The 21,717-nt window shown below is 41.2% G+C and overlaps 1 protein-coding gene across 1 annotated transcript in view; it reads left to right on the plus strand.

Annotated features, from left to right (window-relative positions):
* Positions 1-21,717, plus strand: part of slc6a11b (solute carrier family 6 member 11b) — a 135,772-nt gene that overhangs the window by 59,058 nt on the left and 54,997 nt on the right. Inside the window, exon 7 of the mRNA XM_048606355.1 lies at positions 1,270-1,404. Coding sequence (XP_048462312.1) covers positions 1,270-1,404 — 135 coding nt within the window. The remainder of the gene's footprint in view (positions 1-1,269; positions 1,405-21,717) is intronic.

Consider the following 21,717-nt stretch of genomic DNA (forward strand, 5'->3'; position numbering starts at 1 on the left):
ATTTACAACATCCGCAGTTCTTTTGGTTTTCATTTAGAATTGTTGTTTGGCTGTTGATTTCCGTGCACATCTGATTGGTTACATTACATAAGGCAAATGACAGGATCATGCATTTTATTATTCTGTTTATCAATTGTTAATGCAATAATCAGGGAATGTTAAGTTCACTGCTTTTTGTCATTTATATAAATTATTTGGATGTGAACATAGGTGGTGTAGTTAGTAATTTTGCTGATTATACCAAATTGGAGGTGTAGTGAACAACAAAGAAGCTTACCTCTGAATACAACAGGATCTTGATCAGATGGGCCAATGGGCTGAGGAGTGACAGATGGAGTTTCATTTAGATAAAGATGAGTTGCTGCATTTTAGAAAGGCTAATCACGGCAGGACTTATACACTTAATGGTGAGATCCTGGGGAGTGTTGCTGAACAATGAGACGTTGGAGTGCAGGTTCATAGTCCCTTGAAAGTGGAATCGCAGGTAGATAGGATAGTGAAGAAGGCATTTGGTATGCTTGCCTTTACTGTTCAGTGCATTGCGTATAGGAGTTGAGAGGTCATGTTGCAGCTGTACAGGACATTGATTAGGCTACTTTTGGAATACTGTGTGCAATTCTGGTCTCCCTGCTATAGGAAGGACGTTGTGAAGCTTGAAAGAGTTCAGAAAAGATTTACAAGGATGTTGCCAGGATTGGAGGGTTTGAGCTATAGGTAGAGGTTGGATAGGCTGGGGCTGTTTTCCCTGGAGCATCAGAGACTGAGCGCTGACCTTATAGAGGTTTATAAAATGATGAGAGACATGGATAGGGTGAATAGACAAGGTCTTTTCCCTGGGTTCGGGGTGTCCAAACCTAGCAGGCATAGGTTTAAGGTGTGAGGGAAAAGATTTAAAAGGGACCTAAGGTGCAACTTTTTCATGCAGAGGGTGGTGCATGTATGGAATGAGCTGCCAGAGGAAATGGCGGAGGCTGGTTCAATTCCAGCATTTAAAAGGCATCTGCATGGGTATATGAAGAGGCAGGGTTTGGAGGGATATGGGCGATATGCTGGCAAATGGGACTAGATTTATTTAGCATATCTGGTCAGCATGGACAAGTTGGATTGAAAGATCTGTTTCCATGCTGTACATCACTGTGACTCTATGACAGTAAAAGCTGGGATTTTCATATTAATTGCATAGTGTTTAACAGTCACCACTGTTTATTATTCTTTGGTTGGAAAACAGTACAAAGGCCAAGTTGATGGTGTGCTTCCTTTCATTCTCAGGTGGTGTATGTAACAGCAACATTCCCCTATCTGATGCTGCTGGTTTTATTGATTCGAGGAGTGACTCTACCTGGAGCTGGAGAGGGAATAAAGTTTTACCTTTACCCAGACATCTCACGTCTGTCGGATCCTCAGGTAGGAACACAGAGTATAGATATTATATCTTAATCCGCATCTTCAATCGATTCATGAATAGTGTGATGAGCAGACGCTGTATTATTCATGTCCAGGCACTCATTCACTGTAAGTAAAGTTTATTGATTTCATAATGAAAACAAACCACTATGCATAGTGATTTATCATGGTAAGCATGTTGGACTGAGATTTAGAGAGGTACAATACCTGTAGCCTTTTGCACAATTTGTAATTTTGTTTCCATAAGAACAAAGGGTGGGACAAAGACCGAAAGCCCTGGATATCAAGGAATGTAAATGTTAGGATTAAGTGAAAAAGAGAATTTAATGTCTGGCACAGTCCTAGAGGAGTGTGAAAAATGCAGGAAAGCTTGAAAAGGAAATTAGGAAATCTAAGAGAATGCAGGAGAAAGTATTGGCAGGTAGAGTAAATAAAAACCTAAGGGGGTTTTGTAAATGTGGTATATAAAGACCAAGGGGAAAACGAGGGAAAAAGCAGGGAAAATTGAGGTAATCTGTGTGTGGACCCACAAGAAGTGGGCATAATGATCTTCATAATGGAAAATGATGATGCAGGTATACACATCAGGGTGGAGGACTGTGAAATATTAGAAGAAATTAATGTGGAGAAAAACGAGTTATCAGAAGGTTTAGCAGCCTTAGAAAAGGATAAATCCACAGGCCTGGACGGAATGAATCCCAGGCTGTTGAGGGAGGCAAGGGAGGAGATATCAGTGGTCCTAGCTGTAATTTTCAAATTCTGTCTGGCCACAGCTGAGGTGCCAGAGGACTCCCTACTGGAGCTATCTGATTATTTTAAAAAGGAGGAAGGAATTGATTGGGTAATTACAGGACAATCAGTCTAACTTTGATTGTAGGCAAGTTATTGGAAGAATCCTAAGGAACAGAATAACTTGCGCTTGCAGAGTTACACATTAATCAGGGATAGTCAGTATCAATTTCTGAACTGAAGTTTGCTTTTGACAAACTTGATCAAACCTTTTGTGGAGATAACCATGTTAATGACAGAAATTGCTGGAGAAATTCAGCAGGTCTGCCAGCATCTGTGGAGAGAAATCAGAGTTAATGTATTGTGTCTGGTAACTCTTCTTTGTTTTTAGATTTGAAGAAAGTAATGTATTTGATGTCATCTAAATGGACTTCAATGAGGCTTTTGTTAAGGTTCTTCATAACAGATTGGTCAAGAACACATTGGATCCAAAATTAGCTGAGAGACAGGAAGCAGAGGATGATGGATGAGGAATGTTTGTGTAAAGGAAGTTTGATTCTAGTGGGGTTCCGCAAGGCTTGATGCTGGGGCCCTTGCTGTTTGTGGTGTCCATTAATGATTTGAACTTAAATGTAGGAGATGTGATGAAGAGATTCATTGATGATATAAAAATTGATATGATGGTATATCATAAGGAAAATAGCTATAAACTGAAGGAGAATATCAACAGACTGTTGAGGTGGACAAAGCACAAGCAAATAGAATTGAATCCAGAAAAATGTGAGGTAATGCACTTAGGAGAAGCTAACAAGGCAAGGGGTTGCCTTATAAGTGGTAGATGCCTGAAAAGTATTGAAGATCAGTGGGAACTTGCATATTCACAAATCACTGAAGTTAGGTAAGGTAATAAGAAGGCATGTGGGATACTTCCTTTATTAGCAAAGGCACAGAATAGAGCAGGGAGGTTATGCTGGAACTGTATAAACTACTGGTTATGCCACAAGTGGAGTACTCCTTGCAGGTCACCACATAATCAGAAGGATTTGGTTGAATTAGAGAGGATGCAGTGGATACTTACCAGGATGCTAGCTGTGCTGGAAGGTTTGGATTATGTGGAGAGGTTATATAGGCTGGAGTTGTTTTGCCCTGGAGAAGTGAAAGTTGAAATGGGACCTGATAGAGGCCAATGAAATTGAGAGGGAATAGATAGAGTGGATAGGAAGGCTAATTCCATTAGTAGAGGTGTCAATAGCAAGGACCATAGATTGGAGGCAAGAAGTAATAGGCTAAATAGAGCATTGAGGAGAAATGTTTTCACCCAGAAGGTGGTGGAATTCTGCAACTTACTAGCTGCAAGGGTGTTTGAGTCAAAAACTCTTGAAATATTTAAGCAGTATTTACATATTCACTTGCATTGCCATAGCCTCCAGGGCTATGTGCCATAAACTGGAAGATGGGATTAGTGTAGTCAGATCTTTGATGACTGGTACAGACATGCTTGGCAAAATAACCTCCTCCTATGCTGTAAACATCTATGAGCCAAAATAATTTCTATAAATTTGAAGATGTTGACTGTTTCCAATGAGGAAATCTTTTTGTGAAGTGAGTAGTGCCCCTCACTCTGAATTGGATGTTCTGGGTTTAGGACCCCTCAAGGACTTGATGGGCAAGGGAAGCTACATTCATGACATGTTCAAACAGGTTGATTATCAATTTGTAAATTCTTTGAGCATTTGCCACTGGCAGGAGGTAACAGCAGGAGAGATTTTTGATCAGCCATGTGTTGGAAAGAAATTTGGAGCCTCTATTATCATTCTCCATAGCTCCAGATTACAACATACTTCCAGAGAGATCTGTAACACACCATCACCATTCCTAATCCCAACAGACTATTTACCCCACCTGAAACATCAACTTTCCTGCTCCTCTGATGCTGCCAGGCCTGCTGTGTTTCTCCAGCTCCACACTGTGCTATCTGAAACTCCATCATCTGCAGTTCTTGCTATCTCAGACTATTTTCATGACAGTTCTCAAAAAGTGGATACATTGTTTACCAATATGCATTCACTGTCAAATTAGAAAGGAAGAATTTTCTATCATAGGGTTTCTTCTGTACTTTTGAGAGTGATTAAAATATTCTAATGATGTTTCACAGTGTAAAGATTTTATTCTGTTAATAGTTATAATCGATTCAAATCTGGTAGATGAATTAAACTAAAAGAATCAATGATACACTGACAGCAGATAACTGTATGTAGCCTGGAAAAAGACATCATTGAACAGGAGTTGAACCATTGGACCTAAGGTCAAATTCTTACACAGACGCCGAAGGGTCTGTGGGATACTGTTTCTTGTGAATCATGTTTCTGGCTTCACTGTTTGTATGAAAATCATTTGCTGCCAGTTTGAAAGTCTTATATAGCAACTTTAAATCTGGAGGCAACTTTAGGAGAGAGCAAAGTTTTATTACAACTTTTTAAATTAAAAATAAAACCTTACACTTCTTGTTGCAGTCTCTATACTAAACATTATTATCCACGTAAAGGTTGTGCGTGCAATGTGTTGCTCACCCTCTGTGCTAGGCCTCTCTTGACTGCTTGTTGTTGTGCAGGGAAAGCCTGGCTGACTAACCTTTTAATATTGCCACTGACTTTTAATATTGTTATCGTTTTTGCTGCAGTTCCCAGCCTGTCTTTAGTACCATCCCTTGACAGCACAGTCAAGATTGGGAACTTGAAAACAGGATCACAGATCTGCATTTTAACTCTCTCTTTAGCAATGTGTTGGAGTTATCACACAGATGCATAGCTAGGTTTAAGATGTTAATTGTCTGAGTAACATCATGGTTACAAACTGCATTAACTCTCTATTAAGCCTTCTTTTAAGTGTATCATAGATTAGAAAAAACAGAATCAGAAAATATACGCTGCCTGTTTCTTCAGTTGCAAGCAATCAGTTATGCATCACAAAATAGTTTCTTGGGCTCAAACCACAGCTAGAGGTATCACTAAGTGCGCCATTTAAACAGATGGGGCTGACTTTAATAGCTACAGTGGTAGCCCTTCCACTTGTCAGAAAGCTGGTGGGATAAGATGGCAGGCTGTCTGCTGTTGGTGTTTCTATGCCTTCCAAGAACTGCAGACCAATCAGAGGTTGCTAGTGCATCAGGACCCACAGCACCACAGGGACTGGAGGCCATTGCTGGGACTGCAGCAGGCCCTCTTAGAACAGCCAGCAAGAAGGCCCAAAAAAAATGAGTGGGATGGGCTCACTAGTGAGAGAGTGAGGGAGCGCTAGAATGGAGGGCAGAAGGAGAAATATCAGGAGAGGACTGCAGAGACCCAGAGCTACCTGGAATAATAGCATCTGAACTTATTGAATGTTTATCAGGGTGAAAGATCACAAGAGTTTTAAATGATTAATAACATTTTGAAGTGCAGTTATTGTTATGTAGGCAAGTTCATTTTACATTTTCAGACAGTGCCCTTCAGTGTTCTAAAAATAGAATGAACACATTTTGATACAGAATATGTGCCCAGCACCAATTTGTTTAACTAAAGTCTATTATTTTAGGTTTACTATAGAAAGATTGGATTAATGAGAATGCTGAGCTACGTTATTTGCATTTTCTGAAGTGAATGTTTAAAGTAACTCAGTGAAAGATTTCAACTGTTCGAATGCTGTGAAATGGCATTTTCAAGGAAATGGTTGGCCTTTGAGAGAATTTGTGTCCACACATATGGATACAAAGCATGACAAAACCCTGGGCACTTTTAGTATCTATTCCAACAAAGACCCTCTAAATATGACCCATTATATGTCCAATGAATGTGTTACCTTACATTAGTGTTACTTGCAATTGGAGGATAGACACCACAAATACAAAACAAATTTAGATGTAAAATCATAAAAGTGCTTACAGTAAAAATAGCCTCCCTTAACCTGAACAATACGTCATTTATCTTACAATAAATTATTCTGCCTGCACCTTGATTTGCAAGTTACAACTGTGCGACTAGATGAATTCTTCACTGAATTGCATTGAAGAGCCGTTAATTACATTTCATAGAACTGCGATGTACAGGATGTTGATTAAACAGAATCCAGAAAGAAGTCGAGAGGAAAATGTTCTGATGTTGGAAACAGCACTTGGTGGGAGAGTGTGTGTGTCCCACAAGCAGTTTCTGTAGATGGAGCAAAACAAAAGAATTGTAAAGAGAAGAATGCAGAAGTTCAAGGATATCCTGCTCCATCACAACTGTTGACTTGCTGCTTCATCATAGCCACCAAATCTGACTGGATTTCTGAAAGGCAAGTCAGGGTGACTGGAGTGCAGTGTGATAAACAGTTGTGCAGAACATTTCATGAAAAATCATCCAAAATGCATTTTACAAATACTGCATAGTATTGTCCAATTAAAATGAGATCCAGCACATGCCAGACACCATAGCTATGAAATACACAGTTTTCTCTAAATATTTATTTCCTTTATCTCCGCAAACCAAAAGACCTACCACTCAGTGAAAGCTGTAACTTTGTATAGTTTGGTAAAAATAGCTCAAAATGTTGACTGTGAATGAGAAGGATCACACATCCATTATTGCAGTTTAGACAAGCATGACATTCAAAATTGTCACAAAGGGCAGCTCCAAGATGAATGACCAGTTACTTTGCTTTTGGTGAGGTTTTGAGGTTAAACATTTGTTTCATTCTCTGGGGAGTTCCTAGGCCAAATCCAGGTTTGAGAAATGGCATTTTGACATTGATCTAAATGGAGTAACATAGCAACGTAGAAACCTAGAAGCTAGGAGCAGGAGGAGGCCATTCAGCCCTTCGAGTCTGCTCCGCCATTCTTCATGACCATGGCTGATCGTCCAACTCAATAGCCCAATCCTGCTTTCTCCCCATAACCTTTGAACCCATTTGCCCCAAGTGCTATATCTAGTCGCCTCTTGAATACATTCAATGTTTTGGCATCAACTACTTCCTGTGGTAATGAATTCCACAGATTCACCACTCTTTTAGATGAAGAAATGTCTCCTCATCTCCATCTTAAATTGTCTACCCCGAATCCGCATACTGTGACCCCTGGTTCTGGACGTACCACCATCAGGAACATCTTCCCTGCATCCACCCTGTCCATTCCTATTAGAATTTTATAAGTTTCTATGAGAGCCGCCCCCCCTCCACCTCCTGCCATTTGCCTGAACTCCAGCAAAAACAATCCCAACCTAGTCCATCTCTCCTCACATGTCAGACCCGCCATCCCCGGAATCAGCCTGGTAAACCTTTGCTGCACTCCCTCGAGAGCAAGAAACTGAATCTTGGTTTAGCAAAACACCTGAAGTATGTCATCTCCAATAACACAACCTTTCCCTAGAAGACTCTATCAGTGGAGTGTTAGCCTTGGCTGGGTAGCCATTTTATATGGTGGGATACTCAGTCTAAGGGGAGCATAATGACCTGAAATTGGAGTTGGTAACCTCACTGCTCTGTTAACCTCAGTGACCAACTGCCACATGTTTCCAGGTACCTATTACTCACCGTCTGAAATACTTTTCTGAGACAAACAGTAACCCTCCTTCCCATGAATTCTGAAGTCTGACTGATGGAGTTATTTGTTTGAGTTAAAAATTCCAACTGTTTGGAAAGATGCCGTTTGTTAAAGTGAGTTTCTCTGACAGCCAGGTGAGAAGCCAGAAAGAGTACTTTAAAAGTGAAGGGATGAATGAAGCTCATAAACTGGAAGCTGATAGTTCAATGGCACCAGTGTCTTTACTAAGCTGGATCAGCCTTGCAAAGTCATCTAGCTACTTTCTGGTGTGGATGTTCTTAATGTGGTGTCAATTTTCTTGACTGCCTCGGTAATACCCCTCCAAAATCCTGAACCACTGTCTATTGGGCTTCCTACACTCAGGGTGCAATGGATACTCCATCCTGATCCTCAGTTCTGACAGCAGTACCTTTTTTCTTTTCAGTATTGGGAAGTGGGACTCACTGGCAAGGCCAGCATTTATTGCCTGTCCCGAATTACTCTGGAACTGTGTGGCTTGCTGGGCTATTTCAGAGGACGTTAAAAGGTTCAGAGGTTAAAAGTCACCCACATGGCTCTGGGTCTGGGATCACATGTAGACCAGACTCGGTAAAGATGACAGATTTTCTTCCCTAAAAAACATTGACGAACCAGAGGGTTTTTGCAACAATGGTTACAATTACACTAGTATTTTTAACTCCAGATTTGTTTTAAAATGAATTCAGATGTCACCGTGAGTGCAAATCCATGTCCCCAGAACATTTAGAGCCTGGGCCTCTGGATTACTAATCTAGTGATATTACCACTATGACACTGCATTCCCAATTAAAGTATTGGAAATTCAGGAAATTGATAACACACCGGAAGGAAAATAGAGTTAAGATACGGATCAATCACAATCAAATTGAAATGCAGAACAGGTTTGAGAGACTGAGTGGCCTACTCTACTTCCTGGGGTCCTATTACTACAGTACAATATTCTGACTTAATATCATCTAATTCCTCTGTTTTTTTGGCATGCAGATTATTGAATCATTGTCTTGTTCTTGAAGTAAACCAGTTGATCTATTTATTAAACTTTTATGTTGAGTGAAAGTGATTTTGAAATACGTAACTCATGTATATGGCTCACAAGCGTGCACTAATGCTTAAGTTGGAGTTTTCTACTGCTAGATATAGTTACCAATATAGGTGAACCTTTTGTATGGATCTCAGTGTGTACAATTATTTCTAACTCACACTGTAGTGGTTGAAATTACTTGAACAGGATAGAGATTATATTCAAATATTTAGTTTGGCTCAGCTATGTTAAGTTCAAATGAATATATTTGATGAACAATGTTGATTTGTTGCAGGCATAGTTAAAAGTTGGAAGCTTTATACCGTAATGCCCAAGTTTAGCTGTCTTACACAATGTAGATTAAAAACAATAAATGTTGCAGTGTAGAAACAGAATCCCTTAGGTACCAGATCGTATTTATTTTATTATCTAATGCACAATTGCATTCATTTTCCTTTCAGCATAACATTAACCATCTGGTTTGGTTCAAACTTTCATGAAGTTTGTTCAGTAGCCTCTAGTCAGTAACTAAGATTGAAACAATCTGTGAAGAGCATTAGACTGTGGCAGCAACAAACTCAAACTAAATCTGAACTGAAGAGGTACCAGGTGTGAGGATTTATGATAGACAGTCTCTATTAGTTCTGCATATTGGGCCAGATTCTCTGGGGAGTGACAGTCTCACATAAATCGCCATTCTTGTCTTTTTTTAATGTAAGAATGGAGATCCATATTTCTGAAAGTTGGTTCAGATCAGGCTTCCCTCAGATATACAGAGCCGTATTTTCATTCTGAGAATTCTTTCCTACTTCAAAACCATCAGAGGAAGGCAAACTTTGGCCCCATTTCACAGCTGCCATATTCTGACATTTAAAGGTCCCTACATTCACTTTGACAGCTACTATTAAAGGGGAAATACATACAGTACTTGAGAAGTTTGTGTGCTGGGAGGTTAGGGTGCTGGATGGGTAGTGGAGGGTAGGAGACCAATGGGTAGGATGCGTTGGTCCAGACAAATAGGGTGTCAGATGGGTCAGGGTTAAAGTGCCAGTAAGGTGCTGGGGGTAGGATGCCAGGTGCCAAGTAAATCAGATGTTAGGTGAGTAGGATGTATGATAGCTGGTGGGTGGGGTATCAGAGTGCATTGGTGGCAAGGGGCCAGGTAAGTAATGTAGTCTTTGAGGTAGGTTTGGGTGGTCATGAGAAAACAGGTTAGGCAGGATGGTTTGTGGCTTGAAGGTAGTTCCAAGGTAAATTTCCATGTGTCTGTCACTCTTGTCCTCCTAGAAGGTAGTGGTTGTGGATTTGGAAGGTACTCTGTAAGGAGGCTTGGGGAATTTCTGCAGTGCATGTGGTCAATGGCACACATTACTGCTGCTGAGTGTCAGCGGTAGAGCGAGTGAATGTTTGGGGATGTGCTGCCAATCAGGCAGGCTGCTTTTTGCTTCTTGCATTTCTTGTTGGTGTTGCACTCAGATAAGAGAGTGGAGAATATTTAATCATACGCCTGACTTGTGCCTTGTAAATGGTTGACAGGCTTTGAGGCGGTGAGTTACTCGCTGCAGGATTCCTAGCCTCTGACATGTTCTTGTCATCACATGTTTATACAGTCCAGTTCAGTTTCTGATCAGTGACAACACCAAAATGTTGGTAGTAGGGAATTCAGCAATGGTAATGCCATACTTGCTAAGGGGTGAAGGTCAGATTCCGAGATAGTAGGAACTGCCAATGCTGGAGAATCTGAGATAACACGGTGTAGAGCTGGATGAACACAGCAGGCCAAGCAGCATCAGAGGAGCAGGAAAGCTGATGTTCAGAAACTGGAGAGAAAGGTCAGATTCCCTCTTGTTTGGAGTGGTTTTTGCCTGGCACTTCTGTGGTGTGAATTTTACTTGCCACTTATCAGCCTAAACCTGGATATTGTCTAAGTTTTTCTGTATTTGGACATGGACTGCTTCAGTTTCTGAGGAGTTGCCAATGCTGCTGAACATTGTACAATGTCCAGTGAACATCACCATGTCTGACCTTATGATGAAGGCAAAGTCATTGATGAAGCAGCTGAAGGTGGTTAGGTTTAGAATGCCGTGCTGAGGAACTCTTGCAGAGATCTCCTGGAACTGAGCTGACTGACTCCAACAGCCACATCTGCTTCCCTTGTGCCAAGCATGACTCTAACCGGCTGAGAGTTTTCTCTCTGATTCTAATTGACTCGAGTTTTGCTAGGGCTCCTTCATGGCACTCTCACATCAGTATTCACGTAGCTTGGCATGGGGTACATGAGAGGCCAATGGGTTGAATAACATACTCATGAGTACCTGTTTACTGACGAGACCCCACACGTATACAGGTAAAAGCATTTCTGGTATTTCTGAATTCAGAAAATTGATAACTGACCAATAGGTCTTCCACAATCAGTCGTTCCAAAAACCTGTTATAAAATGGAATGATTTTTTCACAGGGCTCAAATGTTTCAAGAGTATAATAGACATCTGGCATCTTTGTCAAGAATGCATAATAAGATTTGGCATACAATACAGTTTTAGCTGAGCCCCAGAGAAAACATTGCTTTATTGACAGCTCTGGCTTTGTGATCTCTTCTGTCAATTGCACAAGCATTTGTAGTTTCTGCCATTGATAGTTTAATGGTCTGAATGATTGGCACTTTATTGGCCTACAGTGAGACAAGGAAGTTTTTAACGAAAATGGAGAGTTGTGAATGATAGGATATGTCAAAAAAAATACAGTCACTCTTAATGGGCATAAAAGTGCCATAGCTTGGCATGGGATATATGAAAGGCAGTGAGTGGTCTGTGCACGGTATAGCTTGTCATTGGGCATATCAGGAGTCATAGGTGTTGGGTGCATGGGTCATCAGTTTGCAAGGGAGTATGTGGGATGTGAATGGAAAGGTGTTGCTTGATATGAGAGGTTGATGGGGCATGAAATGTGAGTGGTGGGGCATAGCTTGGCATAAGGCACTTGCGTGGTTATTGGGTTGAGTGAAGGGACATGAGGTGGCATGCCTGTCGCATGGGGAGTGGGTGGAGTTTGAGGGGATGTGAGTGATGAAGGCTAGAGAGTCTATGCTTTTTATTACAGTTACCACAAAGTCGCACAACACGAGGTGGGCCTTTTAATTAGTTCCCCATGGCATACAGTAGCCCCTTGATTGTTTTATTTATTGTCACGTGTACCGAAATACAGTGAAAAGCTTTGTTTACGAGCGGTACAGGCAGATCATAGTAAGCAAAGGATGCACAGATCAAAAAAACTTAGGCAGAGGCATACAGGTTACATTGCGCAGGGCGTGCACTAGGCGAGATCAACATTAGCAAGATCAGATCAACATTAACAAGCTCAACGTTAGCAGGTGTCACAGTGAGATGCAAACCTCTGAGCTACCTCTGAGCTTTTTCCACTGTGGGCTAGCCATACTCCAGCTCATACTGGTACCTGTCCTACAGAATGAAAATCGCACCTTTGCAGGCACTTTTTCTTGAGGAGTAGAGGCCAAACTGGGAATTTTACCAACCCTTACAATGCACCTGAAAGGTGAAAATCCATGCCAATGAATGAGTCGCTACGAAGAGGCATAACATTTAGCATTAGTATTCGTAGGACGTAAGCAAAATTCTTTATTTCCTGCAACATATCATTAGAATGTGGAATAAATTATTGCAACTGGTTCTTGGAGCTGAGTAAATCACATAATTTCAAAGAAAATTAGAAGACACTAGAGGAATAATATTCCAGAAATGGTCAGACAGATAGAATTGTAATGTGGAGGTAACTCTGCAGGAGGGAAGAGTGATGGCCGGGAGTTAGCATAACATCTCCAGATGAAATTGTTTAATTACATCGGCGTAAAGAGGCTCATTGTGAATTTGCAGAGTTTTTATTCTCCCAAACTTCATCCAATTGGCGTTCACAGAATGATTGCTCAAATTCATATTGAAGACATGTTCCTGAGACTCACAGTTGCCTTTATTCATTTAAAATTAAAAATATTACAAACATTTTGTATGTTAATGGAAAACTGAAAAACTGGAAAAGTGACAGCATCAGCACTATTTCACTCTGAGCATAAACTAACTTCACCTTGCTGCAGTTTGCTTAACTACTTTCTGACATTTGGAGGAACTCCTTGTGAAAGTAACAGTCATTTTCCCCTCTTATTTTTGACTCATTCATTCGTTAACATTTCTACTGATTGAAGAGCCAGTGAAGACTGCCTTCATTGTACATTTAATATTTTCTTCTGGTTGGGAAAGCTTCCCATTAATTCCAATTTAGCCTAACTTGCTCAGAGAAAACAAGGTTATATTGGACACTGGAATTATAACTTCTGGATTTACACTGCATTGAGGTCGGTGAAGATGTTAAGCAACAGCAAAGGCTGATAATTCAATGCATGTTTAATTTTCTATTTTATCTGTACAGATTTGAAGGGCAAATCAATTCACATGGAATTTCTTTTATAGTTGATCTGGTAATGACATAAATTTATTGCTGCCATAACTAAAACATCACCTAATTGTTAAGTGTTAGCACATATAAGGATTCATTTAACAAATTCAAACTGTGCACCACATATAATGCATCAAGAGTGCAATCAGGACATTAGGCATTTGGGCCGGTTTACCTCACAGAAGTTTCTGTCCATCAGTGGACATTTGTAAAGCTACCCCTTAACATCTATGATGATGACTTGGCATCACATTTTGCACTAATTGTGCAAGCTGCCATGCCTGTATGAATTGTATGCTATTACGATAATGTGTGAAAATTCCTTTGGGACCAATCAGGGTTGCTATCGGAGCTACATGAGCCACATTTATGGCACGGTTAAAATAGAAATGTGTTAGTTGCAAGCTGTTCCTGGAGGCTTCAACTGGATGATATGGAACCCCGTGTAAACAGCTGCAAAATACATCAGTCACGCAGAAATACCCCTGCTGTTGCTTAGTTCTATACTTGGAATAGATCTGTGAACTGTGACAGAGTTCAAGAGTTGGTTTAAAGCAGACCGATGTATGTTACTGATGCTTATTCCAAATGGCCAGATTTGTTCGCCATGTTCTCAACTTTCACAAAACCTACATCAGATTATTTCCTGCTGATAATTTTTACAAAACTTTTATGGTGAGATTTCCTAGCTCTTTTAAACTGATAATTTCTAGCAGGAGAATGAAAGTGCTTTGTCAGTAATTTGCTTAATTATGAAAGTTACCTCAGCTTCAGTTTATATCTGAGAAATTTCACAACAACGATTGAATATTATGGCAGGGTTTAAAGTTGTTTCTTACCCTGCACCGTGTGATTGATTGATTCAGATGCGAACTTATTAGAGACATTTTTCTTTCAGCAGTGGTGATCAAACTTCCTGCATGTTCATTGAAACACACAAATGTTGAATGAGTGAATCTGTCTGTGAATACTTGACTAAACTTAGCAGGGTCAGGATAAATTTATGCAAAAGTGTGCATGTTTGTAGCATTGCACACAGTGTTTGTATGGGTGAAGAATTGCACAATGCCTAAGAAGGTGATTGACACTAAAGATCAAGAAACCCTACGGGATAGTAGATCCATGTTTAAATACTTGTTGCTTTAGTTAAAAAAGATTTTTTTACTAGCTACTGTGGAGGAAATGTGTAATCCTATAGGGAAAAAATGGAACAAATTGTCCTGTTAAGAAACATATTGCACAACAATTGTGCAACCACTTGAAGTTTTCTACATGGACTTGGGCATGTGATTAGCCAGACTGTTCTGTGAAAGTCATTTAGGTGAGCAGAGATCAAAGCAATGTGTATGTAGTCGCAGTAGCCAGGGCAGACCTCAGCAGAGTAGTAACACCTCTATAAACTTTTGTATTTTTGCGAGGAAAGTTAATAAAATTGGTTTGTTTGTCAAAATATGTTCTCAATGAAGGACATTTTTATTCTTTAAGTGCAAGTGGAGTGGTGTAGGGCGTCTGAGCCCAAGGCTCATCCCCTCCATCTGCTTTTCTTTTTGTTTCTTTTCTTTCTCTCTTTTCTCGATTTTGTTTTCTTTCTCTTTTATCTTACTTACGCCTTGTTGAAGAGCTCAGTCGCGGCGACAGCATCGGCGGTGACCAAGCTCCCAGCGCTGACTGACGCCGACTGCGGCGGAGGTGGGTCTGGGCTCCCGGCAGTTTCTGTATCGACGAGGCAGTCCCGGTGCTGACTCATCGCTGCTGCGGCGGAGGGTGGGCTGAGTTCCTGGCAGCGTCTGCGTCCAGCGCGGATTTGACGGAAGGGGGCGGCGGAGGCAAGTTTGTGCCCAGTACGAGACCTGGCGGCATCGGCAACTGCGGCATTGGTGAGGTGGGCCTGAAGCGGACTCATGACAGTGGCAGAGTCAAGTTTGGGCTGGCGCAGTACCTGACAGCATCGGTGGTGTCTGCATTGGCGAGGGTCCAGGGAGGACTCATCGTGGCGAGGGTGCCGGTGGAAGTGAAAAGGTGCTGAGGAGTGGCAAATTTTGTTCCAGCGGTGGCACAGAGAGGGAGGCTCATGTCTGGCCACCAGGGCCATGGCCCATGGCAGACCACTTAACAAGAAGGACTATCAAGTTGAACACTTTTTATTTATTTCATTATTTTTCTGCCTTTCTATTCTATGTTCTGGCTTATTTTCCTGTGTTTTAAGATGGCGCCAGAGAATGGCCGACACCAAACAGCACTTTTCACTGTATTTTGCAACAAAATGCATGTGACAGTAAATCAATCAAATCAAAACAAGTAGTTACGTTTATGGAGCTGACTGTATCAGCAGGTTTCGCGATTGCCGAGGAAGGTGAAGCTAGAAACAAAAATTGAGAAAATGGGGTGCAAATTGAAGTCCGTGATGCAAGTATTTGTGTAAGGAGTTAGATATGTATTTGAAAAGAAAACATTTTCAAGCCTACAGGGAAAGAGCAGCAGAAAGTATAGGGCTGCCAACTGTGATTAGTCGTATTCCTGAAGGTTTCATCACATGACATTCTAGTGGCTAGTCAGCCAATACATCCATCCTCACTACATCCTCACTGGCCTTCCTACGCCTTTTGGAAAGCAAGAAGAATTGTATTTAACTGTTTGACGCTTGATCAGCAGCCAAACAGTCTTTTTTCTCCATTTTCAATATTTCTATATCAGGCTCAAAGGATTTTTTTTGTTTATGCCCCTTGTGAATTTTGTCCAGGATTGCATACAGCAATGTGCTGGAGATTAAGCTTCAATTCCTGAAGACTCCAGGCCAATCCTGGAGAGCTGGCTACCCTAACAAAATATCAGAACAGTCCCAGGGAGGATCACATAAAGACAAAATACAATAGATCCGAAATTAAAACAGAAAGTGCTGGAGAAACTCAGCTGGTCTGCCAGCATCTGTGGAAAGATAAACGGTGTTTACATTTCCAGTGCAATGTGACATTTCTTTTGATCAGTTCTGAAGAAGAGTCAAATTGAACTTGAAAAATTAAACTCTGTTTCATTCTCCACAGATGCTGCCAGACCTTCTGAGTTTCTCCAGCATTTTCTGTTCTTATCTTAGTAGACCAAATCTGTTTTACAGGACTTCACAACAGCAATTCAAAGTCACTTGCTATAAAAAGTGCTTAAAATATTTTGACACAGTATGCCATCATATGTGTAAGTATTGGGTTGTCATAGGAACCAAAATACAGTGAGCGTCATTCACAAAAGTGTAGATTTACAACATAAAGAAAGATACTGATGAAAGTACACTCCAGTGCTGTTAATGAGGTAGCACTTCCAAGTCCCACATTTAGGGTTTTGGCAAGCCACGTGCTGCAACATTCCTATCATTAAATTTTGCATCCATAAAATAACCCTCATGGTTCGCTGAGTGTAGGCGAAACATTTCATTCAGAGCAGTCATTTAGACAAACAAGTCTAGTTGGAAAAACTGTCCACTGAACAAATAGTTGACATTGTAAAGACTACCCGAAAGCGTATTGTAATGAGTTTCCAAAGTTATATGGAGTGCATCAAATCTGATTGGCTAATGCTTACACTGTATAGGGTAGTATAAAATACCCAGAAAAAGGTAGTTGTAGTGTAATGAAGGCACAGCATTTGACTAGTGAAGCTTCCTAATCAACGTGTCCTTCACCAAATTATTGTTTTCATAAGATTTCAGTTGCAGGAGCTTAGTAATATTTAACGATTGAACATAATAACAGCATTTAGTAGCACATCACTGACATTTTTGGCTGGATCACAATAAAGAGAAGAATCATTTTGTTATAAATAAAGTGTCCTGGATTATATGTGGGTGGGATGTTTCATTGATAATGCATGTTTTGTATGAATTCAGACATTTTAATTACATTTTCACTAATGTAAATGTTTGTATCTGGACGGTTTTCTTTTATTTGTGTTACTGGCTGTGCCCTGCACTACAGATGTAGTAGATTGGAGGTTTAGCACAAATTTATATTTGTCTAGTTGTCTTCAGCCAGTGTAGATGGAGGTCCTAATGCTTCTCCAAGCTGTTTTCCTGGATTCAAGAGAAGGAAAAGATCCATTTGTGACTAACACTGTCTACTGCTTGTAAGGAGCTTATTGGACATCAGGTAATCATCAGATCAGATTCACAGAGGGTTAGATTTCCTGATCCCACCTCTGCAGTTGCCTGGATTAAGGGTCATTCTGTCACATGAGGGCCTCTGGTGATGTACCAACAGATCCCTGAAGAGAAAGAAAGCAGCATCAATTGACTACAAGGCCCCAACAACTAGACTTTGGCTAAACTCCTAACACCTACATCTTCAACAGTTGAATGGAGAGAGTGAGAGAGGAGAATTGTATTTAAACTTTGTCTCTCCAATTTTTGCCAATGCAGCTGTTAACTCAGAGGATAAATCTCATGGTTTGCATGGTGGTCACAAGACCAGTAGAAATGGGGCACATAGGTGGGAGATGGTCTGGGAACCCTGGCCCTGACAACACTTGCAAGGAAGGAGCAGAGAAGGAGTAGCCAATGGCTGTCTTATCAGGGACAGAGGGAAGGAAATTAGTGCAATATTGGGAGGAAAATCCCTCCCTCATTGTTCAGATAAATGCATTTGTACCATGCTGACTTCTATGTTTATGAGGTGGTATGTCTGAGATGCTGGAAAACCAGTTAAGATAGGTGTTGCAAAGTTCCTGGAAAACTCCGTTCCTGGCTTGTTGGGAGCCAAATGGATAGCATAAAGAGGAAAGCCAGTGGCAGTAAGTCAGAGCTAGGGTCCTTAGAGATTGGAGTGGTGGAGAGACAGAGGTCAGCTGTGATATTGAGGTTGGACAGAGGTTGGTAATCATTATGGAGGAAGAGAAGTTGGTGTTGAGCAGAGTGGAGGTAAAGGAATTGCTTACGAGATCTGAGGGGAACCAGTCTTGTTTCTTCTTCTGTCTACAAGATGAGTTGGTAAAAGACACTTGTGAAGCTGGCAAGTCCTGCCTGTCCACTCCACTTACCACTCCCCCCACAATGAGAGTTCTCAGCCCCAGGTTTCTAAAACCACACAACAGCAATGATTTTTAAATCAGTCACCTAATTGTGGTGGGCAAATTATTGGAGAGGCTTCTGAGAGACAGTATTTATGATTATTTGGAAAAGCACGGTTTGATTAGAAATAGTCAGCGTGGCTTTGTGAGGGGCAGGTCATGCCTCACAAGCCTTATTGAATTCTTTGAGGATGTGACAAAACACATTGACGAAGGTAGAGCAGTAGATGTGGTGTATATGGATTTTAGCAAGGCATTTGATAAGGTTCCACATGGTAGGCTCATTCAGAAAGTAAGGAGGCATGGGATTCAGGGAAATTTGTCTGTCTGGATACAAAACTGGCTGTCCAATAGAAAACACAGGGTGGTAGTAGATGGAAAGTATTCAGCCTGGAGCTTGGTGACCAGTGATGTTCTGCAGGGATTTGTTCTGGGACCTTTGCTCTTTGTGATCTTTGTAAATGACTTGGATGAGGAAGTGGAAGGATGGGTTAGTAAGTTTGCTGATGACATGAAGGTTGGTGGAGTTGTGGACAGCGTGGAGGGCTGCTTTAGGTTGCAATGGGACATTGACAGGATGCAGAGCTGGGCAAAGAAGTGGCAGATGGAATTCAACCCAGGAAAGTGTGAACTGATTCATTTTGGAAGGTCAAATTTGAATGCAGAATACAGGGTTAATGGCAGGATTCTCGGCAGTGTGGAGGAACAGAGGGATCTTGGGGTCCACGTCCACAGATCCCTCAAAGTTGCTACCCAAGGTGATAGGGTTGTAAAGAAGACGTATGGTGTGTTGGCTTTCATTGGCAGGGGAATTGGGATTAAGAGCCGTGAGGTTATGCTGCAGCTCTGTAAAACTCTGGTTAGACCGCACGTGGAATATTGTGTTCAGTTCTGGTCACCTCATTATAGGAAAGATGTGGAAGCTTTAGAGAGGGTGCAGAGGAGATTTCCCAGGATGCTGCCTGGACTGGAGGGCAAGTCTTATGAGGAAAAGTTGAGGGAGCTAGAGCTTTTTTCATTGGAGTGAAGAAGGACAAGAGGTGACTTGATAGAAGTGTACAAGATGACGAGAGGCATAGATAGAGTGGATAGTCAGACTTTTTCCCAGGGCGGAAATGACTATTACGAGGGGGCATTATTTTAAGGTGATTGGAAGAAGGTATAGGGGAGATGTCAGAGGTAGGTTCTTCATACAGAGAGTGGTGGGCGTGTGGAGTGTGCTGCCAGCAGTGGTAGTAGTCAGATACTTCAGAGACTTTTAAGCAACTCTTGGATAGGCACTTGGAGGATAGTAAAATGTAGGATATGCAGGGTAGATTGATCTTAGTAGGATAATAGGTCGGCACAACATGTTGGGCCGAAGGGCTTGTACTGTGCTGTACAGTTCTATGTCTATTTTCTAATTGCACAACTTCAAGATGTTTGTTAAATATCACACAGCTCTACAGCTGGCCATCCAGACTATAGTCTATTGCCTATGACTATAGCCTATAGCCTATGACTATAGCCACCACCATAGGCATTGCCCATCCCTTACCCCTAACATCCTCCTGCCTATTTTTGGGCTTTTAATATCAAGTTCCAAGACTATTTAGATTTAGTTTTGCACATTATAAGGCCCCCAGAACTAAAACCTAAAGTTAATTCCCTGTCATTTTGCATCTTTGTTATTTCAGCGTGCTTCTGTCATGTTAAAGTTGAATTGTCTGTTCCAGAATTGAGAAAGAGTCTTTATTAACTCTGTGCTACAGTCACTGTCTGTGGAGCAGCCTGCCAGTCACTTAATTCTGTAATCTTTAAGATTTATCCATGGGATGTAGGCATCATTGGCTGGGACAGCATTTATTTCCCATCCCTAGTTGCCCCTAAGAAGGTGGTGGCAAGTTGTCTTCTTGAACCACTGCAAGCCAAAGCTAAATTTAAAAAAAACCAAAAGAAATGTGCATGTTGTAAATCAGGAACAAAAGCAGAATTGGCTGGAAAAGCTCAGCAGGTCTGGCAGCATCTGTGAAGAAAAAATCAGAGTTAATGTTTCGGGTCCGGTGACCCTTCCTCAGAACTTCCTGCAATTTTAATCACAGTATTTATCTGCCTTGTTGAGTTCAGTTTCTGTGGTAACTCCTAAGATGTTGATGGTAGGGGATTCAGCAATGGTAATTCTATTGATTGACAAAGGGCAATGGTTACATTCTTTCTTATTTGAGATAGTCATTGCTTAGCTATTGTGTGGTGAGACTGTCACTTGCCACTTGTCAGCCCAAGCCTGGACATTGTCCAGGACTTGTTGCATTTAGATATGGACTGCTTCAGTATCTGTGAAATCATGAATGATGCTGGAAATTGTACAATAATCAGCAAAAATTCCCACTTCTCCTAATAATGGAGGAAAAGTCATTGATGACACAATAAAGATGGTTGTATCTAGAACACTACCCTGAGGAACACCTGCAGAAATGTCCTGGAACTGAGATGACTGATCTCTAACAAACACAACCATCTTCCTTGTGCCATCTATGATGCTGACCAGTGTGGAGTCTTTCCCCTGATTTTGCTCATACTCCTTGATACCACAAATGTGGCCCTGATATCAAGGGTAATCACTCTCAGCTCACCTCTGGAACTCGGGTCTTTTGTCCTCACTTTACTGATGATTGAGATGAGACAGATGGGGCATTATTTGGCCAGATTGGATTTGTCCTGTACAGGACTTAGCTGGGTAATTTTGGACATGGTTGGTTAGATAAAGTCGTAGAGTCATACAGCATGGAAACAGATCCTTCGGTCCAACCAGTCCACGTTGACCATGTTCCTGAACTAAATTAGTCTCACTTGCCTGCGTCTGGCCCATATCCCTCCAAACCTTTCCTGTTCATGTACTTATCCAAATATCTTGTAAGTGTTGTAACTGTATCTGCATCCATCACTTCTTCTGACAGGTCATTCCACACACTAACCACTCTGTGTGTAAAGAAGTTGCCGTCATGTCCTGTTTTTTAAAACTTTCTCTTCTCACAATAAACATATGCCGCCTAGTTTTGAGTCTCCCACCCATGGGAAAAGACCTTTGCTATTCAGCTTACCTATGGCCCTCATGTTTTTATAAATCCCTATAAGGTCACCCATCAACTTCCTACTCTACACTGAAAAATGTCTCAGCCTATTTTTTATAACTCAAACCCTCCATTCCTGGGAACATTCTGGTAAATCTTTTCTGAGCCCTGTCCAATTTAATAATATCCTTCTTATAGCAGGGCGACCAAAACTGCATACTGTACTGCAGAAGAGGCCTCACCAATGTCCTGTACAACCTCAAAATGACGTCTCAACCCCTATACTCAAAGGTCTGAGCGATGACTGCAAGTGTGCTAAAGGCCTTCTTAACTACCCTGTCTACCTGTGATGCAAATTTTAAAGAATGATATACCTGAACCCCTAGATCTATCGGTTCTACAACACTACCCAGATGCCAGTG

The sequence above is a fragment of the Rhincodon typus genome, chromosome 16, assembly GCF_021869965.1.
Source record: "Rhincodon typus isolate 14 chromosome 16, sRhiTyp1.1, whole genome shotgun sequence".
Classification (NCBI taxonomy): Eukaryota; Metazoa; Chordata; class Chondrichthyes; order Orectolobiformes; family Rhincodontidae; genus Rhincodon; species Rhincodon typus.